We start from the raw sequence: 26,781 nt of genomic DNA, 5'->3' as shown, positions 1-26,781 counted from the left end.
AGGGCATAATGCTGAATGAAATATGTCTGATGGAGAGAGACAAACACCATATGATCCCACTCAATGTAGAATCTAAAACAAAAATCCAAAACCATGAACATACAGATAAAAAGAACAGATTGATGGTTGCCAGAGGTGCAGGGTGGGAAGAGATAGGCAAAATGGGTGAAGGTGATCAAAAGGTACAGACTTCCAGCTACAAAATAAATAAGTGATGAGTATGTAATGAAAAAATATATTAATGTAGCTTTTTGGTATAAATTTTAATTTTTCTTTGTTATAGAACTTATTCTGATTATCACCTTGATGACTATTCAGAGATGAATTATTTTGAATCACCCAGAAGCCATTCCTAATGATATGTGACTTAGCATGCATAGCCATGTAATGAATTTGGAATTAGATCAATGATCCAGATGATTACTTCAGTCATTTATTTGTTTTTGGAAAAAAAAATAACTTTCAGCTCAAATTATCTAAGACTATGTAAATGCATTTACAAGTGAAACCTTCCAAATTTGATTAATCAACCAGTGCACTATTCATTTAGCATTCTTTTAGTATAGTAAGACACTGTGTCAGGCACAGGAGGAGACAGGACGTAAGTGGGTAGAAATGAAAATGTAGAAGAGTTAACACACTAAACAAAATGTACAACAATGGAAAAAAGAACAAATGGTAGCAGAGAGATTAAATTCCCTAAGGTAAGAAGAAGGAAAAAAATCATTTCAAGTTCAAATGCTCCATAATTATAACTAAGAACCAAAAATAAAGGTGGTCTATTACAATAATTTTATGTTCCTTCAACTAAAAATATTGAGCACTAAACCTATGTATGATACAGTGCTGGAGGACTTCAGGGGATGGAAAGATAAGTGTCACATGACCCTTTTCTTCAAGTTATTTGCTATGGTATAGGAGCTAAGACAAGTAAGCAGATACCAGGAATGGAAAGCAGGTTAGTATGTACCATGCTTGAGGTGTTCTACACAGTTCTAGGGGAAAGAGAAGGGGGAAGAAAAAAGCAATACACTTATTCTGCTACATGATTTTTATTTCAAAGATTTCTTCTATTTTCCCAACTCAAAATAGAAAATATGGAAGTGAAGATGCTGTATCTAACACTAACTAGAGGAACAAATTAAGGCATAGATGAACTCCGAGCAATATGAGAACTGTTTTCACATCATTAGCCTGTGCTCTCTTGCAGCTGTCACACTTAAAAGCATTCTTAAGGTTATTTAATAAAAGATTACATTTTCTAAGATAGATGAATTGTAAGTGGGATGGTATCATATACCCAAGTTTGAATAAATAGGCTCATAAGATCATGTTGAAACCGTAGTTAGATGTTTACACTTCATTATTTAGATGTCGACCAAGAGAACCAAAACAGAATTTTTTATATACAGGTCATAAACTGTGCAGAGGCAAAATCTTTGCTAAGATTCAGAACTATGGACGCCACTCTGCAATATTTCTGTTAAATGCATGAAAGAAGAAAAAAATCTGCATTTGAATGGCTTCCATGACATAAAGACACGTTAAATTTGTAAACAACATTGTATAAAAATTAACAACAAATTTCACACTAATCCCATTTCTTTCCTCCAAATAGAGTAGAACAAAAAGGAATAGCAAAAATCGTTTAAGGTACATAGAAGGGGAAAAAAGGATCCTCCTTTCTCCTTCCACACTTAAGGTATTTGTTTTAAAAATCTACATCTATAATGATGTATATATCTGTATCTTCATGTCTTTTTTTAAAAAGATTTTATTTATTTATATGAGAGACACAGAGAGAGAGGCAGAGACACAGGCAGAGCAAGAAGCAGGCTCCATGCAGGGAGCCCGACGTGGGACTCGATCCCAGGTCTCCAGGATCACTGGCCAAAGGCAGACGCTAAACCGCTGAGCCACCCAGGCTGCCCTTCATGTCTTGAATTAGAGTAGTTTTCCTTTTGGCATGGAGTCTTAAGTAGTCACACTTATTCAACCTTCACTCTTAGATGGCCTTGAGCAGAATGTAAAAAACAAACCAACCTTGACTTTCTCTTATTCACCGCTAGGTTAGTTCTGAGACAGCTGGCAAAATTCTGCTCTGACTCTACTGATCATACCTAAATTGCAGCATAGATACACTAAGGCAAATAATACAATAAAGCATGCTCTACCTCCTGAGATTGCTGATTCCAAGAACTAACTCTAGTGGTTAAATTAATGATGTCAGTCACAAACACAACTGGACAACTCAAAATTACTATGACTTATCTATGTTCTTCTATTAGAGTTCTATAAAATATTTGGTTTGGATAAATAAAGGATTTCTATTGAGTAAATTGAAAATACTTCTCTAAATGAAATGCATTTTAACTATTTCCATAACCATTATCATTCATATGAGAAAACTGTGCTACCCTAAAGCCCTGCATACTTGTAGTTAATCATATTCCTAGAGGTTTTATTACATCTAATGCTAAATAATAATAACAACCCCTCCTGCTAGCAGATGAAAATTTTTTTAAATTGAAGAGAAATATGCAAACACATCCAAACATGAAAACTATTTATACTGTATACAAACAAAAGGGGAAAAAATAGCTAAGAAATAATTGATGGTAAATTAAGCCATCAACTCCTTTGACAACACTTCTTGGGTAAGTGGAATTAAGGGCCATATTTATACACAGATTTTTAAATAGATGGTAGCTTCACTGTTAGCAATACATTTGAAATGTGTGAACATGCATAACTAGATTAAAATGTATCTGACATATTTCCACCACATTTTTTTCAATGTCAATGGGAGTTTTATAAAATGTCTATGCATAATTATCAGTGTAAGATAAATGATTTTTCTACCATGGTAAGTCTATATCATCATCAATAAAACTGAAGGTTATAAATAAAGAACTATAAATAAAGAACCAGGAGAAAATTCAGGTCTTACCTGCACAAAAGTACCCGAAGTATTTCTGTAATAAACAGAATAATATTGTATAATCCCATTAGGTTTTGAAGGAGGCATCCAAAAGAGCATTATTGATGAAGAACTGAGATTTGCATAATGAACATCTTTGGGAGGATCACTTGGTGCTATAAAACAAATAATTGAACAAAAAACTATACTTGTGGCTCCAAATGATGTCTGAAATGTTCTAAATTTTACCTGTCTTTGATAAGTGATGAGCATTATTTTTCAAAAGAAAATTTAAATTGGGAATAACAGCTAATTAAAAGTCAGAAATGAAATTCATAGGCTCATTGGACCATCTCTCTCATACTGTATCAATGCAACATCCAGGCAGCAGACAGATAGATTTCTTACTCGTAAAACACCATCCCAGCTCTAAAACATGCCTACCTCCCTGTATTTGAAAACAACATCATAACGAATTTCCAGTATAAAACACATGATATGAAATCATAATTTAACTTAGAATCTTGAAATTGAATACTAGAGAACAAAGGTAGCGAGCTGACTTTATGCATTTTATTTTGTTTCATTTAGGAAATACATAAATGCATACTAAGTGTCAAGTTCTGTGCTGAGTGCATCTACAAATATAAACTCATTTAATCTTTATAAGGACCCTATAGAATAGGTATATATTGTTTCCATTAATACAAATAGGAAACAGGAACAGAGAGATTAACTTTCCGAAGATCACACAGCTAGGAAGTGACCAAAAAGCAAGTTTGCCTCCAAAATGATGACAGGTATTAGACTTACTAATTAATTTTGATATTTAAAGCTTATTTTTTTTTTCTGAGTAGGTTATTCTTTTACTTGACCTACATCCAAAAGAACTCACCTCCCTCGGGTGTTCGAAAGTTAATGATACTGCTTCTCATTTTCCCATCACCAAACCTGGTGCTAGCTGTTACATAAGCATTATATTCAACATCATAGTCCAAATCTGAGAACTCTAGTGATGCTTCAGTTACATTGATAGTTTTTAATGACGATCTATCCCTATGCGAAAAAAAAGAAGTTATCTGTAAAATTGACTATTAAACACTACATATATATTTTGAGCACAAGTACATTAAAAATAAGCAACATTAATGCACAGAAATATATTAATCCAGACTAATTGGATAAAGATGTCACTTATTTTGAAATGCTGAAAAGAGTGAAATTAAGAATTCAATAAATAAATTTGTTTTCAAGTATATTCAAAATTCATTCAAATGTTAATAGGATGTTCATATTAGAATTTGCTTGGACTTCCCAGAGTTAGAAGTCTTTATGTTCTGTGTCCCTTTCTGATATCTCCCACACATTCTAACTCTGGGAAATGAACTAGGGGTGGTGGAAGGGGAGGAGGGCGGGGGGTGGGGGTGAATGGGTGACGGGCACGGAGGGGGACACTTGACAGGATGAGCACTGGGTGTTATTCTGTATGTTGGTAAATTGAACACCAATAAAAATTAATTTATAAAAAAAAATTTGCTTGGACTAATTTTAATAGATCCCTAGGAATACTATGTAGTCTATGTAGTTACATCACTCCCTTTCATACCCATGTTTTTTAGTTGTTCAAATATTTGGTATTTTTAAGTGTTCACAACATCTTATTTATACTCTTTGTCAAATTTACTTTTCATATATTGTACAAAAATAATATTTACCTTAGACCAATTAAAAAAACAGTAAATATCTGAATAGTAGTATCATCTAAAATAGTGAGCTTGTGGGTTATCCTTCATTTATTAATTATATTAATTATCCTTTAATTATTAATTTATAGTAATAAATTATGTATTAATTGTAAGTAAACTGAAATAATGTCTGTATAACATACAAAAAAGAAAAAGGTAGAGCTCACGTCTCTTATCCAATTAAAATCTTAGAAGTATTTAAAATGTCACTCCAGAAAAGAAAAAACAAATAAATGTTGATTAAAACTCTCCAAGTAAGTACTGAAATCCCAAGGGGGAAAAGAAAGTCTATAGAACAAAATGTTGCTAAGTAATATAATACTACAATTATTTTATTTCAGCCATGCTCGTGGAGTTTCTATAGCTTTGAACTAAGTATAGACTAGAATCTAAATTTAAAAAAGAACATGGATATAGCAGTGCTGAAAACTGCATTTCAAAAGAAATTTAGGAGTGCCTAAATGGCTCAGTCAGTTAAGCATCCTCTTGATTTCAACTCAGGTCATCATCTCAAGGTCCTGGTCCAGCCCCTCCTCAGGCTCAGTGCTCAGTGGGGAGTCGGCTGGAGGATTCTCTCTCTTTCTCCCTCTGCCCTTCACCCCTCCTCCCTCTCAAATAAATGAATGAAACTTCTTTTTAAAAAAGTTTAGATTTTTAAGAGCAATAAAATTAATTATGAAAGAATGTAAGTAAGGGAATATGATCAATATCACAGAAAAAGTATCTATCTCTTCTGTAATCTCATTTTTTTTCCTCTATGATTTCACATTACCCAAGAAGTAAATGGATATTTTCTCTGAATATAAAATGTTCTCTCTTTGCCATTGAAATAACTAAGGGTATCCACAAAGACATACATTTCAGGCACGGTTTTACCATTTCACTATTACAAAAGCATCAATCCACTCCAAATATCACGTATGGTTATCTGAAAAGTAGTTGGAAAGCTTACCACAGTGAGAAAAATATGGATTCAGAGTATGTGATTGGAGACAGGCAGGATTAGCAAGGCTATTGAGCAATTTGAAACAGTTCCATCAGACAGCCTCTCTCAGAAGCAGTAGGGACTTCATTGAGACCCTGGAGGAGGCTTTTAGACCTTAATGTTGTGGCTGTTAGTCTTGGAGAAAGATGCCTTGTCATAGAAACTTTACCCAATTCCATACTCCTGTCATTGGTCACAGGTCATTAGAACACTGCAGTATGGTTAATCCAGTTCAGATCTCCAAAGCTATGAAATTAGCTAAAGTAATCTAATTGCATTTTATCTATTTTTAAAATTCCTTTTCAAGCTTATTTTTCAGTGCTATCTGATGCCTTGCATTACTTACCTGCTTGCCCTGACTTTCACAACAAAATACTGCAGATGACTATGCCTACAACAAGGATAACCCTGATTATGTTCCACAGATGATGTAGAATGGAGGCAATTACCTGAAAAAGGCGAGTCAAAAGTAAATTTTGTCTCATATATACAGATATTTCACTAAGAAGAAAATAGTCTTTATAAATCATCTTAATAACAAAACCAATAATCCACCTTAGGATATATGGATATGGTTTCTACATCTCTACTGATTTACCCTGGGACAAAATAGTACTAACAAAATTTTTCAGATACTGATGTCTTGCTGTTTGAAGCTTGTTTGTTTTTCTTTTGGAATTTAGGATTGTTGCTGATATTTTAATGAGTAAGGTAAAAAAAAAATATCTGAGCATAAGCAAACTTCAACTGAAATGTCAATTTCTGATCCAAGTTCAGAACATATCTTAAATAAGTAAGAGACAGGATCCCTGGGTGGCGCAGCGGTTTGGCGCTTGCCTTTGGCCCAGGGCGCGATCCTGGAGACCCGGGATCGAATCCCACGTCAGGTTCCCAGTGCATGGAACCTGCTTTTCCCTCTGCCTGTCTCTGCCTCTCTCTCTCTCTCTCTTACTGTGTGACTATCATAAATAAATAAAAATTTAAAAAAAATAATAAGTAAGAGACAGTTTGCTAAACAACTGAGAACTAGGAAGTATAAAAGAGAGAAATGTTGCTATCTCTGAGGATCTGACTCCCTCCTTGCTCTTAATGCAGTCGCCAGACTGGAGGAAAGACCCATGAACCTCTGGCTGGATACCAGAGCTTTCTGCTCTCCAAAGCACAGTCTCAGTGAGCAATCCTGAAGCTCACATGGGTGACTCTGTCCTGTGCATAAGAAACCCAGGTTTTACACTGCTATAATCTTTTGGTTTTAACTGGTTTAAATATCTCTGTTTTGATTAGTTTGAAAATATCATAATAGGAATATTAGGTGTTCCATTAGTGTTTTATTCCCATTTATAAAAGTATATGTTTTTCTATATCTTGATTTTTTTGCTTATTATGATCTATGTGATAATAACAATGATCTATATCATTACTTTTTTTGTAGTTACCTGATTTGGATGTATCATAGTTACTCAGCCATTCGTCTGTAAGATCAACATTTAGGTTGCTTTCTCTCTTTCTCCCTCTCTCTCTTTTATTTCTAAATTTTTAAAAAGATTTTATTTATTTATTCATAGGAGACACACAGAGAGAGGCAGAGGCACTGGCACAGGGAGAAGCAGGCTCCCTATGGGGAGCCCGATGCGGGACTCGATCCCAGGGCCCCAGGACCTGAGCAAAAGGCAGATGCTCAACCACTGAGCCACCCAGGTGGCCCGCCCTTTTAGTTATAAACCATGACACAATAATCATTCTTACACAAATACCTTTCCATAATGGCACTTGGATTTCTATAGGTTAAATTCCCAGTAGTGTAATCATTGAATCAATTTTTTAAAAAAAATTTAATGATCACTGTTCCAAATTATAAATGATTATAACTTAGAGCCACAAGAACAACGTGTGAGGGCACACCTTTTGACAAACTTTTATTACTAGTATGGATATTAATCTTCTTAATTATTGTAAGCTTGAGCCTCCCCCAAAAATCTAATCTGTACATCCTTAACCATTTGTGAGATAGAATATTTTTTCACATGTATATTGGTTTTTTGTGGTCCTTTTTTCTTTTTTGCATAATGTACACATCTTCTTTTCTATATTTTATTGTAATGTCTTAAATGGAACATAATATATATTAGAATTAGAAAGGCACTGTTCTAGTTAGTGTTCCAAACAAAGAAGGACAGATGCTTTCCCTAGTCCCTTTGAATCTAGAGATGATATGTATGCAACCAATTTGACAAAATTTATTGAATGTCTACTTTATTCAGGAACTATGTTAGAAATAAATATGAGTAAGAATCAGTCCCTGTCCTCAAATTTGACAAAATAGTAAATAATTATAAAACAATTCATTAATAACAATAAAATCCCTTTAAGGACAAGGACAACACCTCCCCCCAACCTGCCCCACCAATGACTAACAGCAAAGAAAAAGAGATGAGCAAAAAAATCAAATCAGTAAAATTTGACTATTCGTAACATCTAGAAAAAGAGTATACACTATAGCTCCCGAAGATGCAGGGAATTGTTGACTAGAAACTTAGTTTGCAAGGTTTGAGAGTAGAATAGGGAGTTGAGTATGGTGGGGAAAAAAAAGAAAAGACGCTTCCCTGACAAAACAGGTCTAAGTTTTACATATCCAAAAGTATAAACTATGTCAAAAGTTAAGGAATAAAATGCCAACAATACTTAATCTCTAAAACAGATAACTTTCAACATCAGAAAAACCTCCTAGTCAGTGTAAATTGTCAAACTAAAGGGAGTCCTTAGTGTACTCATTTTACTGATTTAATTCTAGAAACTTATTAGAACATTTTAAGACATTCTTGAATTTGAGGCATTGGAATAATTTAAATGACCTTGAACCTGTTCTGGACAAAAATAGGATACAGGTTTTCTGTCTATACTCATTGGTAAGCACCAAGAAAATGTCTTGGGATAGGATTAATGGAGTCTTTAAAATCAAGTTATTTCCTCATTAAGGTATGATTTTTTTTTCAAAAGACAGACCACATTTTGACATCTAGGACATAAAGGAAATTCTAGAGTATATAAGCAATTTCTTTGGTCTGGTTTATCACTTTCTTTGCTCATCTCTTATCTCATTGAGATCATGTTAAGTAACAACTGCCAGTGAAGGAATCTTGAGTACCAAAACCACCGGAGAAGACTGAAACAAATTCCATTTCCCTAAGCATAAACATGAATGGTTTTCTACACATGATCTTCATTGAAAAGTCATGATCTTAATTCTAATCATCATTTGGTATTTTGTTCCATGTGGGTAATGATACATCCATCCTTGTCCATTCCTATGTATTTATTTTCAAAGCTATAATCTGTTGTTACCTAAATATTCTAGATTAATCATTTCACTCACTAAATAACACTTCCAATAATAATTTCAACATCCACTTACTTGACTCTGTCAAATATTCTCTTCCTCTATGAACCAGTGATTTTCACTAATTTTCCCAGTATGAGAAACTGCTCTTCTATGTTGCACCTTACTCTAGAACACTTACTTTGCATAGCTGAGGAATACGAATACACCAGCAGTCATGTATTAAATAATCCCAAACTAGCAAGACATAAATAGCTGCATATTCTATGATCCTAAATCTTTTCTACAGTTTCAGAGAAAGTCTGAGTGAAAGTAGGGTATTTATTTATTGTTGCTGTCATTCTTATTGTCATCATTTGGTTGGCTGGTTGATTTGGCTTGGTTTTGTCTTGTTTCCGTTCAGCAGAAAAGACACATTTATAAGATTAAAGGAAAAGGCCATTAAAGAGAATGAGTTTGAAGCTGAGGAGCCATTTATTGACATGCTCTTGGAGCAGACACAAGGAATTAAGGACAAGAAGACAGGAGGAGGGATTGTGCTTGAGTTGAAGGAGAAATATTTCATTCCCTGAGAGTGGATGCAACTCCTCAGGCCAGAATAAAAAGCTTGGATTTTATTACAAGAGGAATGGAAAATCCTTGGGGTATTTTCTCATGCAGTGTGATCTTTGGGTACATGGTTAAAGTTAAAATTTAAAATCCCATACAATATTGAGATTCAGATTCTCTGGATAGATGGACAGATAGAAATATATGTATACCTTTATTCAAGCCTCAAAAATTCATGTATCTGGGCTGCCTACCTCTCTAGCTTCATCATCTCCTGCTTTCCTCCTGTATTATTATAGTGAAGATATAGGGCTATTTTGCTATTATCCACATAAGCTTCTTACTGTTAACCACGTCTAATGAAATTATTTGTGCTCCTCCAGGGTTCGTATATCACAGACTTTTCAGCTATGTGCCAATAAATTCCCATTTTTGCTTAAGCCAATTTAGGTTGGGTCCAGGCGCTTGAAAATAAAAGCCTTAACTGAAACCTCTTCCCATTCTCCCAGCAGTTTCTCACATGCCTTGATCCTGAGTATTTTCACCATCTGTATCACTTGTTCCTGAACAAGCTCTACTTTTTCTATATACTATAGGCAGAGACCAGTAATCCAAATGGTGTACACATGAAACAGTATACTTATTCTCTCACAGTGAATATAGTCCATCAATTAATGCAGACCAAAAACAAGCCAGTGATTTTTTTGTAGAAATAGCCCATTTGAGTTGATGCAATAAGCTCAATTTATTATAACTCCATAAGTGTTTATCACAAATATTTTTATCAAAGACTTCCCTAATCCTGTAAGTATACTGCTGAGTATTTATAACAAATGCCAGTTATATTACTTATTCAGAGTGATTTGAGAAAAACATGATTTAGGACTACGACAGATCTAGTATGAATTCTTACTGTCTTCTTCAAGTTCTGTGAACTTAAGTAACTCCTTAACCTCAGAACTCATTTTCCACACCTACAGAATGGGAACAATATTCTCTTTATGGTATTTTTATGAAAAATAAATAAGAAAGTATAGGTAAAACACTGAACACATTTGTCCCAAAATTCTACTATAGTATCCTTCTTGAGCACTGTTGCCTAGTTCTTGAAGATGATTTGTTCCCCCAGTCTGCAATGCAAGGAAATCACAATCTCTCCCAGCTGTGTACATATCACAAATGTGATTAAGAGACCCATAAATTGAGGGTGTAAAGATCCACACAAGCAAAATACATGACTAAGAAGACTGGATTTGAAACAGGGTGTGGTGGGAACTGTGGTAAATTGCCAAGCAAATGCTCCATCTAAAGGCAGCTTCTATTCAACTCCAGCTGATTTTTATCATGGGGAATATGAGAAACTTCACAATTTCTGTAAGAAACAAGGGAACCTGAATTTTTACTAGAGATCTATTCATTGTTAAATGCTGCAGGATTCTATTTAAAATTTGTCAACAGCTCACAGGTCCAGCAAAGCACAGGAGGCCCACAAGTAGCCTGTTTGTGACTTGGCACCCACCTTCATCCAGGTCACTCAGAGAAATGACTAGCAAGACAGAACTGAGATGGAGATTTTAATAACCCATTAGAAAACTCAAGTTAATTCAAGGGCATCCTTGTATTGAACCACTCCCTCTATCTGTGCTTGCTTCTCTTACCAGCCCAATCTGACCCTAATATTCCATTTCTACAATGCTACGTATCAACTTCCTGGCACAGTTCATTCGTGCTTGCCTCCAAACATACACAATTGTTCCTCCAATCCGTAGAGGATACATCCCAAGACCTCCAGTGGATTTCTGCCAAAAACCACAGATGGTTCTGAACCCTATGCATATTATGTTTCTTTCTATATATACATACCTATGATGAAGTTTAATCTATAAGTTAGGCACAGTAAGAGAGTTAACGACAAAAACTAATAATAAAATGGAACAATTATAACAATATACTGTAATAAAATTGTGAATGTGGCCTCTCTCTCTTAAAATATCTTATTGTACTGTACTCACCCTCCCTCTTGTGATGATGTAAGATGATAAAATGCCTACATGATAAGATGAAGCGAGGTGAATGATGTAGGCATTGAGATGTAACATTAGGTTTTTATTGACCTTTCGATGATTTGTCAGGAGGATCATCTACTTCTGGGCTGCAGTTGACTGTGGTTAAGTGATACTGGATGTGGTTAAGTGGTTAAGTGACAGGAAACAACAAAGCAAGCAAAACCACAGATAAGGAGAGACTACTACACTGTGTCCACTAAAATGTTCTCCTGGCATATCAATCTAACTTTACAATCTTCCCTTTCTGATTATTGATCTATATTGTATACTCAAACAGGTAGTATTTAAATATTTTCAAAAACTGGAAGCAACAGAATTTAACATACTTTTAGCATATAGAAGGCCATTTCCAAAGGTAAACTTTTATATTTATATTTAATATAATTTTATATTATTTGACCAATGACATTTTTTAAAGAGCTGACTTCCTAATGTATTATTTAGCAAATATTTTTAGAATTATTTCACACATATATTTCATCTCTAGTCTACAATCATTTTTAAATTCTATATATATTCTTTATCTCCCCACAGAGTTTAATAAACATTTGTCACACTGATTCAGAATTACTTCTCAAAATTACTACTAAGAAAATAGAAACATTTAAAAGCCAAGATTTGTATATAAGGTAGAATTTTCAGCATTACTTTCACTCCAGTCTTTTAGCTATCCCTTATACGGTATTCACTTAGAAGTTTTAAAAACAAAACAAAACAAAAAAGAAACAACTGTTAAATTTTACTAAAAATATAGAAGCAAAATTGCTAAACAAATCCAAGTTGAATTCAACAGGTGGTTCCAAATTTACAATGGTTCAACTTAGGATTTTTCCACTTCATGATGGTGTGAACGCAATACACAGTCAGTAGAAAATGTACTTGGAATTTTAAATTTTGACTTTTTCCAGGCTAGCCATATGCAGTACAATCCTTTCTCATGATGCTGGGAGAGGCAGCAAGCCACAGCTCCCAGTCAGCTACACAATCATGAGGATCAACAACCAATACACTTACAACCATTCTGTACCCAGATGACAATTCTGTTTCAGCAAAGTATTCAATAAATTACAAGATATATTCAATGCTTTATTGTCAAGTAGTTCTGTGTTAGATGATTTTGCCCAATTATAGGCTAATATAGGTGTTCTACACACATTTAAGGTAGGCTAGGCTAAGCTGTGATATTCTGCAGGTTAGGGGTAGTAAGTGCACTTTTTATTTAATTGATATTTTCTACTTATGATGGGTTTATCAGGATGTAACCCTACTGTAAGTCAAGGGAGACATATATAAGGTAAATAAATGAGCTTTGTATCAGTTTACTACAATACTACTCCTCAATCCAAAGTATATTAAAAGAAGAAACTAACTGTTCTAACAGGGATTCATTTATTTAATGGAGGTTGCTCTTGTAAAGCAAAGATTGTTTATTGTTTAGACACAAATAAACATAATTTATCAATATAACTGAGGAAAAAATGCTAATTTACCATCTTGATAAATGATAAAAACTATCTCACAAAACAAACTTTAAAAGGAAACATTTTAAAATGCAGTAAGTTAAAAAAATTAAAAAATAAAATGCAGTTAAGTTTACATAAGATAAACTCAAAATGGTTGAAAGATCTAAATGTGAGATAGGAATCCATCAAAATCCTAGAGGAGAGCACAGGCAGCAAACTTTTTGACCTTGGCCACAGCAAGTTCTTGCAAGACATGTCCATAAAGTCAAGGGAAACAAAACCAGTAATGAACTATTAGTATTTCATGGAGATAAAAAGCTTCCGCACAGCAAAGGAAACAGTCAACAAAACTAAAAGGCAACCTACAGAATGGGAGAAGATATTTGCAAATGACATATCAGATAAAGGGTTAGTACCCAAGATCTATAAGGAACTTATCAAACCTAACACCCGAAAAAAACAAAGAATCAAGTCAAGAAATGAGCAGAAGGCATGAACGGAGAAGACCTACAAGCACATGAAAAAAAAATGCTCCCCATCACTTGTCAACAGGGAAATACAAATCAAAACCACAATGAGATACCACTTTACACTGGTAAATATGGCTAAAATTAACAAGACAGGAAACAACAAATTTTGGTGAGGATGTGGAGAAAGGGGAACCCTCTTGCACTGTTGGTGGGGATGCAAACTGGTGCAGCCACTCAGGAAAACAGTGGGGAGGTTCCTTAAAAAGTTAAAAATAGAGCTACCCTACAACCCAGTAATTTGACTACTGGGTATTTACCCCAAAGATACAGCTGTAGTGAAATGATCGTGAAATGATAGGACATTGCACCCCAATGTTCATAGCAGCGATGTCCACAATAGTTAAACTGTGGAAGGAGCCATGATGTCCTTCGACAGATGAATGGATAAAGAAGATGTGGTCTATATACACAATGAAATAGTACTCAGCCATCAGAAAGGATGAATACCTACCACTTATATTGACGTGCATAGAACTGGAGGGTATTACACTGAGTGAAATAAGTCAATCAGAGAAATAACAATTATCATATGGTTTCATTCATATGCGGAATATAAGAAAGAGTAAAAGGGATTATAAGGGAAAAGGGGGAAGCTGAGTGGTGAAAAATTAGAGAGGAAGACAAACCATAAGAGACTCTTAACTTTGGGAAACAAACAAAGGGTTGCAGAAGGGGAGGTGGATAGGAGGTTAGGGTAACTGGGGGATGGGCATTAAGGAGAGCACATGATGAGATGAGCACTGGGTGTTATAATATATGCTGGCAAATTGAATTTAAATTAAAGAAATTTTTTAAACTAAAAAACGAGCATGCCATCTAAAAATCAAATGTGACTCATCACAAATGTGATGGCTAATTTTAGCCATCGCTGGTCAAAAATGTCTGCACGTTAACCCTCATTTTGTAGAGAAATATTCATGACAAACAGAGAAGTCATCCGGTATAATGAATAAAATCGGCAGTTTGCATTTTACAGACAAACTGAAAATAGCAAACATCCAAAGATGCTGTTTTTAAAAACAGTTTGGTAATAATTGGAACAACAAAAATAATGAAACCTGAGAAGTATGAGGGAAATGTGAATCCTTGAAACAGGAATGCTGCTAATAATGATACCACCATTTATACAGTATTTTAAGAGAACCACACAGATAATTGAATGGCAGTGCCAGAATTTAATCCCATGTTTCCAAAAGTGTTCCAAGTCCCAGGTTAACAACAAAAAAATGTAATGTTAAAACCTTTAATAAGGAGTTCTTTCTCTGACCTTTGAAATCTAATTCCTGGGATGTCTAAGTTGCTAGACTTAATATATTAAAAGCCATTTCTCTAATTTCAGTAAATTGTGAAATATATTTAAAGTTTTAATAAATTTATGTATCCTTTTAAAAAAATCCTTATTTTAACACCTAAAAAGAAAGATTAACATATTCATTCCAATAGCTGTATTGGGCTTGGCTGCCCAGTAGTACTGTTACACACATACTCAGGCACTTGGAAGGTCATTGAACGGCTCTTTAACCGAACAAGTCAGGATAAAGAGGCACATTCCCACAACTGGACTCCAAGTTCATTTTTCACAAGGACACCTTACTCAAAACAGGCCGTGGGGCAGCTGCACTTGAACCTTGCCTCTGGATTATGAAATCAGTGAAGTTAGCATGATTCTTATGGCTTCTTTGACTTCAGAGTGTCTTATTTATTGAAGTGGAACTTTCTGAATGGAGAGGCTGAGATCCTGCCTGCTTAGTGTGTATGTGTGTGTATACATATAACTTTCAGTAGCATTCTAGATTCAGGCAGGCAGTCCACAGTAAAATACATGTCATAGCCTGTTTTTGACAGATTATACAGCAGCCCTGGATCAAGGATTTATTTCCCTAGAAGAGTCTTAAGATTGTTTGCTACCTAATGCTTTGCTTCTTTGGTTATTTGCTAGTTTTGATGAATTTGCTGTGATCCAGGAGGAGTTTCAAGTGTTTCTTTTAGAGTCAGCCTACAACTGGGAATATACTTAAATAGACTTAACAGGAGGTCCCTGGCTCCCTCTACAAAGGAGGGAGGTAGTTCTCTTGGAGGATACAGCATGTACTGACCACCCTAATTTTGCAATCTTAAACTCTCCAGCTGATCCTGGGAGCAACTTCTCTGGTCCAATGTCTCTATGAATAACTCTCTGAATGACAGGAAGAGGGGCTTGCTCCTTTTCAGGATGAAGAGAAAAATGACAAGCCTCTTAAAAAACATCTGTATTCAGTACGCCACCATGTTCAGCAAGATATAAAAGCCCCTCTAGCAGATCATCTGGAGCTAGGGAAGGATGTGGAAGTCACCTTTTGCATCTTCCCACTGCAGAATGGTGAGAGCATCTAGCTATCTGAAGGTTGAGACAGACAAGCCAAGGGAGCCAGGGCACTAGAAGAAGCCTGAGGTTGGATCAAGGATAAAACAGAAGATCAGCATCTTAAAACTAGAAGCTATGACTGCAGGTGGGCAGCAGCGGGATTCCCTAAGAGCCAGATGAGATGTATCACAGACCTGAGATTCTCTGACCCCACTTTCAGGGGGCTTCCCTTGCACTTAGAATCCATTCTATGAGGTGAGACAGAAAAGAGACACACCTCAAAACAGGAGAGAGAAAGCACCACTATGGAGTGGAACTGACAGCAGGATCACTATACAGACAGACCAGACTGTCCCACAGTGTGGGCCAGAAGCCCCAGCGGGTAAAATCTTGATTTTCACTTTTATTAACTTGTTTGACTTTCTTTTTTTTCTAACTCAGTAAAATAATGTCAAACATTGCAAAGTCATCATCGAGTCATATCTCTCTCTCTCTCTCTCTCTCTCTCTCTTCTCTTTTTTTTACCCCACAGTCAATACATCAAAGTGAGGGTTTTTATGTATTGAGTTTTCATGAAGCAGTAGAGCTATGTCGTCAACTCTCCTTTCCAAATGTAGAAATAAATCTACCCATTTATCTATTCCATTGTCAATAACATCTATTCCCCAGACTACCAAAATAGTCTCCGAGCTAGTATCCCTGCTAACAGTTTGCCATGTACAATTCTTTCTCCATAGAGTATCCAACATACTTAAAATTCTCTAATAAGTCTTATTACAGTTAAAAAGAAAAATCAAATCCTTATTGTGGCTTGGCTTCTGACCTTTGTCTGCCTCCTTCTCCTCAGTATTACTCTGTCTCTCTAACCCCCAACAACACTGACCTCTCTGGTCTTCAAAATGACAAATTATGTTTCTTCACAGAGCCCATACAGCTGATGTTCTTTCTTCCTGGAAAATCCCACCTGGCAGATCTTCACATGACAAAAAGCTCCTTCTTGTCATCCAGATTGTAACTCAAAACCACTTTTTCAAAAAGGATTTCCTCAAGCATCCCATCAAAAGTAGCCATCTTTTCCCTGACTTTCCTTCATTTGTTTATGAGACATATAGTCCATTTATCACTTTGGAATTTAAGTTCCTTGAGGGCAGGAGTCATATGGGCTTCTTGCTCACTGGTATATAGGCACTTTATCAATTTTGTTGAATGAAGTCATGAAAAATGGATAAACCAGGCCACAGAGGAGAACAGTTACCTTCTCATTGCTTCTCTTCCTACTGGTATTTCTCATGTCACTCTCAATTTCTCTATGACTAGACAAAATGACTAGATATCAGGCAATGCCAACAAATGGAAAATGTAGTCCTAGAGAATGGTATGCAAAGGGTTTAAAGAGAGATTAAGGAAAGAAAAGTCTTAGTTTAGGAGAGTTAAGAGTAGACTTCTTTAAAACATCGTAGCCTCTCAATGTTGGACCTTCAAGTCAGGAATATAAAGGTTAAGAAATGCCTATGTTATATAAAGTATTACATAAATTGTATTTTCTGAGTTTAAATATTTAAAATTTACTATGAGATATATAACTGGTGAATCTTTTCAAGAGGACGTACGTTAGATCAAAGTGATGGTTTTTATGTATTGAGTTTTCATGAAGCAGTAGAGCTATGTCGTTAATTGACATGAGATGTGCTATAGGATTTAATCTTTTTCACAACTGACATAAATAGGCAATCAGGGTAAAGGTAATCAGAAAAAAATAGATACACTGCTTAAATTTCATTAGAAATTTGACCTTAAATAACATATTTCTGAAGAAATATTCTTCAGTTAAATTTTAGTTAAAATTGTTCTGCTCAAACTTAACAAGACAGTGACAATACAGAATATTTGTGTAAAACTCTGAGTTTAAATTATATGCTTGTAGTCACATAAGTTGATCAGTCAGTGGCTTTTAAGAGCAGAAATTTAGTATAATTATGCATGATATATACTTTTTTAGGTACAAAAATTATGTTATTTAACAATGCTTGGACCTCTGCATACTATGGGAAAGACTTGTTTCTTAAAAAAAAAATATTAACTAGCCCATTAACAATCAGGTTCTTAATGTAGCATCACATTCTGAAATAAAAAAAACTACATTCCTATTATGTTACAGATTAATACTTGTTCTCAGAACTATTTCCAAAAAAGAAAAAAATTCTTACCAGACATAAACTGTGTAATAGAGGATAATTCCATTTGGCTCCAGGGGTGGTTGCCATGACAACTTCACCGTGACACCAGACAACTGTTTTACAGAGAAGTCTTGGGGGGGAGAATCAGGAGCTGAAAAGTTAGGGTAAGGATAGTACATTTTATCAAACATATATAAGAGAAGGCTAAAATGGAGACGCACTAAGTTTTCATTATAAACATGCTGGTAAATGAATCAAGTTCACTGCCTTTCTTCGTGAGCATGGGAGACTAATTGTTTATTTTCAAAATGAGATGATAAAAAGAGATTTTGCATGGTGGTGTTAGAACATCTGTTTCTGTGATTCAATGGAAAAATATATTTCATGAGAAAAAAGAACAAGGGGTATGTCACAGTGATTCACCTACTGTTCAAGTACATCTCAGTAAATTATCATCCTCTAGTAAAAATAAGACGACTGGGGTGAATAAATATAATATGTTGTGAAAGTGCTCCTCAAACAATAAAAAGAAGTAGAAGAAAATCACACATTCAAGAAGTGGTAAAGTGATAAGCATAACACTGGGAGAGAAGTTAAAATGACTGACCTCACAAATAAAAACTACATTCCTCAATTTCGGTTGTCATTTAACTGTAAAGTAGTATCAAAATCTGTTCTGGGAGTCTTCAAAATTGAATGGTGACAAAGAAAACCAATGTAGCACATAAACAAGAGTATGGACAGGTTAGGGTCTACTTCTAATTCTGCTAGAACAGCATAAGGATTCAAATACCTTAGCCATCCTGCACCGTATAAGCACTAAAAAAGATTACTAGCAACCTACTTAGCCAAGTTTAGGTTTACATTTAGATAAAACATTTAGGATGGCATTTCTCAGGTCTGTGTAACACCACAGTAATGTCTTAGAAGATTAATATACAATTTTTTGCATATAGAAGAGTATAAATTACTACAACTTTTTTTTATCACTGTTATATAGTTATATATGGAAAGTGAATTCATAGGTAGCTAGTAGAAGTTTTAAGAATTTGCCCAGATCTGCTTTGAACAACATTAACTTATAGATGAGCACATGTGCATATCACTTTTTTCCAATAATTTGGGAAAATGCCATCTGAATTATTTTAATTTCTTTTGATTTTCTGAATAATCTCGACTAGAGTTGTGTGTGTACCTATGCCTATATGTGTATATGTGTGTTTTCATCATTTTGGTAACAACTTTCCAACAACAAAAGAATTATTGAGTAGAGAAAAGTTTTATGAGATGAATTCTAAGGAATAATGGTGACAGCTATATTCGTATTTTCATTTGGTATTCTCACAGGCCCTACAATAAAAATGCTATCAAATATTGATTATCACAAGAATCCATATGTCACTTGGAAATGTCTGTTTCCCAAGATCTGAATTATTCTGAGAACTCTTTCATTTGTCAAAACAAAAGCCTATGGTATTTTTTTCTAACATCTTTGCAAACTTAACTTTTGTTTATTATTGGAAAAAAGGGATTTCAATAAAAAATAGTAGTGATGTAGAACATAGTATGTTGTAACTAAGCATTTCTATTCTATAATATGTTTTACGACTTTCATGTCAAATATCAGAAATTCTGTTTTATTTTTAATTTTAGTATATCCTTGGGTATTTTACTTTTTATGTAAAGCTTTTTATTGCTAACTTAATATAATTAACATGTCAACTAAACAAAATATGTACTATAGCACACTAAGCTTTAATCATTTTGGCATCTGCATTCTGAAACACAATAAAAAAAATGAAATTGGTGAAAGGGATTAAGAGGTACAGGGGCAGTCAGGGTGGCTCAGCGGTTTAGCGCCACCTGAAGGCACCCAGGGCCTGATCCTGGAGACCTGAGATCGAGTACGGCATCCGGCTCCCTGCGTGGAGCCTGCTTCCCCTCTGCCTGTGTCTCTGCCTCTCTCTCTCTCTCTCTCTCTCTCTCTCTCTCTCTCTGTGTCTCTCATGAATGAATGAATAAATAAATAAATAAATGAATAAATAAATATCCTTAAAAAGAGGTACAAACTTCCAGTCATAAAATAAATTTTTTAAAAATTAAATTTACTTCAAAAAAAGGAAGGAAAATTTAGAATACATAAATGCAATAACATCTTTTGAAATCTATCCAATTCATATAACAGAGCATATGAGAGTAGGTGCGAAGGGGATGCACAGACTCATCCTCCCTTGGCTCACATGGTCTTTCCTATCTCTCATCCTATCCTCTCTCTTCACTCACCTTCCTTTAGGTCATAGCTTAGATGTAACTTCCCCAGCTACACTCTCTCTGATGCCTGAGAATAGCTAAAATCCCTCCTTTGTCCTGAGGAGTAATTTGGGGGAATACTTAAAAACCAGTGAGTAAAGTTTTAAGATTATTTGTCCATACACAAATCAAATTTAGATCTCTTCCCTTAAATCGCAAGTTTCATGAGAGTGAAGAGCACCTGATACCCAATAAAGCAAAGCTTCTCAGTCCTTTATCCATCCTTAATTTGCTCTGATTTTTCAATAAAGGAGTCTTGTTTTTCACCCTGTTCATTAACACTTATACCAATGACTTGGCCAAGGACTTAGATGGTGAGTTTAACAGTCCAGGTAATTCAGGTACATGGTGTAAGTTGAAACTATTGATTTAAGTGGTAAAAAAAAAAATCTGTGCAGAATATATGTTTACTACTGGTTTGGGTTCCTTCATATAAGACCTTAATTTCTCACCATCAGGACTATTTCATTAAATTGGAAAAAGATAAGTTAGGTACTATATCTAGAAGGGCATTGCATAAATGATATAGTACATCTTTGTTAGGCATTATATAAAATGGAAAAAAGAAAAAAATAAATAAATAAAATGGAAAAAAGAGCTATCTTCACCCCTGCCACAGTTTTTAACAATTGTCTCATTGGGAAGGATTTATTTATTAGGCTAATTTTAACTTTCTCTCAACACAAACAACTGCACTATGAAAAAATGAAAATTTGGACATATGAGTTTTGGTGGAGAAATAAGTATAGTAAGTAGAGGCAATGACTAAGGAAGACCAATCCATGAGAGTACTTAGAACCTGGGACAAACCAGAGCCGACCACTAGGATGCCTTGGTGAAGTAATCTGGTGGAGGGAAAAACAGGGAAGGACCTGAAATAGAGGAGAAGGCTCTGAAGACTATTTTGAATAAAATAAGAATGATGCAGAGAAAAGCCTTCCTTCTTCTAGAAGTATATAATGCACATTTTGTCCTGATGAATGCCTAGAATCTGAACATCGACAGAATCCAACCAAACTTGAAGATGGGAAAACTGGAAGGGTGGGGGAAGATACACTTAGGATACATACCTACCCTCCCCCCATTACAATAGGACTTCCTTTTGCAGAAACAAAAATAACAGTCTCAAATATATACCATGTATAAAACATAAAATGCAAATCCAAATCCCAAATACATTCCTCAGAAGTAGTTTTCTTAGCATGATATATGCCTAGAACTTGGTGAAGTACCAGTGTAAAGTGGTCTCAGTAGTAAAGTTGATTTTATTCAGGTAAGGAAAAGATACGTTTAAATATTCAATATGAAGGCTATTAACATTCAGGAATAGCATCATGGCGAATTATGTAGAGAAACCTGGAAACAGGCCTGAACTCATTAGCAACCTAATCCTAATATGGTAAAAAAGATTGTAGGTTAACATTACAGAGTCTACCTCAAAACCGATGTAAATGTCTATTCTTATGAACGTTAAAGCTTAAAAACACAGTCGTAACATACATTAGGTGATGTTTAAACCATTCAGACCAAAATTTTAGCCTTAAGAATTCCCATGAAAAAGAATTACTGATTTTTTACAGAGCACGGGAGACTTCAGAATCAAAAAAGAACATTTTATACCTGACTTTATTGAACACAAATCTGACTTTGCTAGTTTCTCTTTATTCCATGCCAGTGAAATCTTTGTATGATGTCGGCATGGTACACAACTGATACCCAAGTCTATGAGACTTTTTACATTATATCTTCATTTTATACACATATTGTTTTGAAATGTGATGGATCCAAAATATATCAGTATCCACTACTATATTACCATCTTCTTCAGTCAGTACATTTAGGGGCTTACTCCGCACTCCTTCACCCCTGAGTGTACTAGCAGACACCTCGATCTTGTATTGGGTATATTTCTTCAGTCCTAAAAAGAAATTAAATAGATAAGACTTATAAAATATCCTTTAATAACATGCAAGAGGCAAACTATGAAATGACTTTTAAAATTCCAAAAGTAAAACTAAATGAAAATGAAGCATTTTCAAACAGCAAGTCCTATTACAAAGACAAAGTATATAGAATAATGTAACAAAGGACTGACTTAGAGTATTCTTTCATGTGACTGTAATAAATGCCTAGCTTATTTAACTTAAAGAATTGTCATGCCCTGTAAAAGACTAATCATATTTACCATTTATAATATAACAGCAAGCTGATATTTTGTGGCCATACTGTCAATATTAATATAAATGCCAAACATCATATATTATTTTTACCTTTAATGCTTTGGGTCAAAGAGGTTGTATTTATAGTTCTTTCCTCATTTTCACTACTTCTCCTGAGATAAATTGTATATTTTTGTATGATTCCATTAGGACTACTTGGGGGAAGGAATGATAGCTCAATCTCTCCAGAAGATATGTTTTTGTAAGTAATATTTTCTGGTGCACTATCAGGCACTGGGAAAAGATAAAAATATAAACACATAAAATAATTTCATCCTAAAAATATATTCTGAAAAAGAACACATTTTGCTTAAGTCTTTACCTAAGTAACTAGGATATATATATATATAAGAACATCCTAAATGGAATAAGAGACACAAAGCCTATACACTTATAACTATATAAGAAATTGCATCTCAAAAGAATATTCATACTATGATTCTATGGAATAATGCTTATAGGATGATATTTTTATTTAAATGCTTAAGATGGTATTAATTAGACTATCATGGTAAAACACACAAATGCAAGAAAGAAGTTTGAAAAACGCCTAAAAATCAATTCTGCCTTTCATTAATAATGATAATATTTAAAAGTCTAATAATTAGTTTGGGTATAAAACAAGGTGTATGACAACGCAAGGAACCTCTCCTAGACACAATGTTGCACATTATGACCTGGAAGGAAACTAGTTTCCTAAAGATACAAGATTATCATTAAATAAAATACTAGTTTTATGTATCTACGAATGTTCTTATTGTATTCAATGCAATGGTCATAAAATGGTTCTCCACATATATTCAAATACTAGTACTACATGTGGGACTCTAACTCTGGTAAATATTGAAACGGATACCCTAAACTGAATGAGTTTCTTAATTAAAACAAAACTCTTCATAAGGTTAAAACAAACAACTTTTTTTAAAGGAATTGCAGAGTTGACAGGAAAGTTAGAAATCTGTGGTAGTCAAAAAACAAAAGCGAAAAAAAATTAAACAAAAAACAAAGTAAAGATATGTATCCTGAAATGGAAGCTGGTACTAAAGCCAGCTTTGTCTTGGAAGGTACTGGTCAATCCTGGTGTATTGAGTTTTTGCATTAACAGCTGAATATCTGCAAAATGCCAGATAAAGAAGATAAAGTCTTTGGGCCAGGAGAAGAGTAAGTGGTATCCCTGTGTAAGAAGCTGGAAAACTGGGATCCCTGGGCGGCGCAGCGGTTTAGCGCCTGCCTTTGGCCCAGGGCGCGATCCTGGAGACCCGGGATCGAATCCCACGTCGGGCTCCCGGTGCATGGAGCCTGCTTCTCCCTCTGCCTATGTCTCTGCCTCTCTCTCTCATTCTGTGTGACTATCATAAATAAATAAAAATTTTAAAAAAAAAGATAATTAAAAAAGAAGCTGGAAAACCAAAAGAACACAATTTAAACCATTTTACTGGACAACTCTAGGGGGTACCTTGAATTCCTCTGCAGAATGCCACAGAATTCAGTGAGTTGCAACCCCTGATCTTGTGCAAAGTCATGTGTTCACCCTCAGGGAAGAGGGAGTGAGAAGTAAACCCACCATACAAAAGAGGACAGAGAAGAATTTTTTTTTTCCTCACTCCACTCTGGATGAAGAAGTGAAAAAGAAAGAAAAATTAAGCAGTTTTGGAACTTCATGCCTATCCCTAAAAGCCTATGTGGCTCAAATCCATGCTATCTGAAAAACCTTCTCTTCAGAACTTAAATTAAAATGAATCTGTAATGGAATTGCTGTTACTCAAAAGCAACTAGCAGAAGTAAACATAAATCCTCTCAGGAAGAACTCAGCTTCTACTTAGGCCACATGAATGCACCATAGATAAATTTCAATGAAAATGTGCTGACTGATAAAATCACTAAACACATAAGCAAGTTCAGGCACCAGTAAAGAAAGCAAAGAACAAGAAAATTTCTCGGTCTCCCCACTCCCATGTCCCCACAAACAAACCACAGCAGTCACACTTCAAAAGACTTCAGATATTGAATTTACCAAAGAAAAAAAATAAATCTTTAATGTATTTTAACACATCAACAGATTTGAAAATATGAGCAAAGAATTCTTCAGATAATAATAAATGATACATATTGCCAAGTGATTTGAAAGAGAACCAGACAGGCCTTCTGGAATAAAAAAAAAAAACAAAATAATTGAAATCAAAATTCTTTTGATGTATAAAAAAGCACATTTGATAGAGATAGAGAGAAATTTAATGAAAAGGATAACGGTATTGAAAAACTATCAAGAATGTAGCTCAGAGAAAGAAAACATGGAAAATATAAAATGGCAGGTAAGAGACATGGAATATATACCAAAGGAGTCTATGATAACAGAGAGGATGAGAAAGAAGAAATATTTAAAAGGATAACGGCTGAGACCTTTCAAAATTGTTGAAAGATATCAAACATCAGGTCAAGAAATCTCAATAACTTCCCAGGAGGAAAATATTTTAAAACAATCATATTTAGACACACTATTGTGAAAGAAAAGATCTTGACACTTAAAAAAAAAAGACAAGTCATCTACACAGGAATGACAATTAGACTGACAAATTACCTCAAATGAAAAACAACTGGAATTATAGACTCAGAAAAATTGACAAAAGCAAAATAAAAACATATTTAGACAATCAAAGTCAGAAAATCCTCCATGAATGAAATTATAAACAATGCATGTTATGCAGAAAAATATTTACTGGAGATGAAAGACCACAGTTGCAAAGATAATGGTTTAAAAGTTGCCTGCATGCAACAATAACATTAATAACTAATTTGAGGGGTTAAACATTATTGCTCTTATAAAGTCCTATTATAAGAATCTTTCCTTGGGACACCTGACTGGTTCAGTGGTTGAGCATCTGCCTTTGGCTCAGGTTGTGATCCTGGAGTCCCGGGATTGAGTCCTGCATCGGGCTCCCAGCATGGAGCCTGCTTCTCCCTCTGCCTGGTCTCTGCCTCTCTCTGTGTCTCTCATGAATAAACAAATAAAATCTTAAAAAAAAAAAAAAAAAAAAAACAGCAACAACAATCCCTATAACTGCAGGACCCGGGAGTTCAGCAGCTCCATTTATTGCTCCTTTTTGGCATTTTCAGATTATGTCTACTTCCTTCTACCTGAAAAACCCTAGTGCTACCCCTCCTTAAGAGTCATTTAGTGATACTATGCCACTTCTTCAAGCATCTTAAAAATATTATCACCTAAGAGGGGAGGGGCAGGGAGATGGATGAAATAGATGATGAGGATTTTGGAGGGCACTTGTGATGAGCACTGGGCGAAGGCTGAAAGTGCTGAATCACTATATTGTACACCTGAAACTAATATTACACTGTATGTTAACTAACTGGAATTAAAATAAAAACTTTTTAAAAAAGGAAAAACTTTATCACCTGGATGACTGACTTCCTCTCTACCAATCTTAAGAGATGTCACCATCAACACAAATGATCTGTCCAATTCCCTGGACTCTGTATTCCTTGATCTCCATTATTCCAAATTTTCCTCCACTTCACTTTACTTGTCTATACCCCAAACCCTGTTAATTACCAATAACTGCCAGTGTTCCTTTCTTTGGCAATACCTCCTATCTTTCCAGTTTACTGACCTTTGTACTGACAACCCAACAGTTCTTTGTCCCTCACCAAAACTTCAGTGTTCATCCCCTCCCTTATGTCCTCATCTTCCTACTCACTCAGGCAAGAGCCCATTACCTACCACCAAAACCTGTCCCTAGCAATCCCCATCAACTCCTTCCATTTCCATCTTGCTTTTCAGCAAAATTGCAATTCGGGTTAAACTGAGCTCAGTGCTAGTTCCAGGTGCACAATGGAACAGCTGAAAACATCTATAGAAAACAAAACTCCATGCCAACTAGTCTCATTTAAATTTAAACCTCACGGGATGCCCAGGTGGCTCAGTGGTTGAGCCTTCGGCCCAGGGCGTGCCCCTGGAGATCTGGGATTGAGTCCCATATCAGGCTCCCTGCATGGAGCCTGCCTCTGTCTCTTTCTGCCTGTGTCTCTGCCTCTCTCTCTCTCTCTCTCTCTCTGTGTCTCTCATGGATAAATAAAATTTAAAATAAAATAAAATAAATTTAAACCTCAAATTTCAAAGGAAT

The 26,781-nt window shown here is 35.0% G+C and overlaps 1 protein-coding gene across 7 annotated transcripts in view; it reads right to left on the bottom strand.

Moving 5' to 3' along the window:
• The window catches only part of PTPRQ (protein tyrosine phosphatase receptor type Q), a 208,709-nt gene that overhangs the window by 141,216 nt on the left and 40,712 nt on the right, over nucleotides 1-26,781 (bottom strand). For all 7 annotated transcript variants that reach the window (XR_008666689.1, XM_055342067.1, XM_055342066.1 and 4 more), the window contains 5 exons: nucleotides 22,697-22,879; nucleotides 22,243-22,344; nucleotides 18,147-18,267; nucleotides 3,816-3,976; nucleotides 2,951-3,096 (listed from right to left, as the gene is read on the bottom strand). Coding sequence is in view for 6 of the 7 variants with exons in the window: in XM_055342067.1 (XP_055198042.1) it covers nucleotides 2,951-3,096; nucleotides 3,816-3,976; nucleotides 18,147-18,267; nucleotides 22,243-22,344; nucleotides 22,697-22,879 (713 nt within the window). In the remaining variant the exon portion in view is untranslated. The remainder of the gene's footprint in view (nucleotides 1-2,950; nucleotides 3,097-3,815; nucleotides 3,977-18,146; nucleotides 18,268-22,242; nucleotides 22,345-22,696; nucleotides 22,880-26,781) is intronic.

This window comes from Nyctereutes procyonoides, unplaced genomic scaffold, assembly GCF_905146905.1.
Source record: "Nyctereutes procyonoides isolate TBG_1078 unplaced genomic scaffold, NYPRO_anot_genome, whole genome shotgun sequence".
Lineage (NCBI taxonomy): Eukaryota > Metazoa > Chordata > Mammalia > Carnivora > Canidae > Nyctereutes > Nyctereutes procyonoides.
Note: the sequence above shows the minus strand (reverse complement) of the source record. Positions and strands in the feature narration are given on the sequence as shown.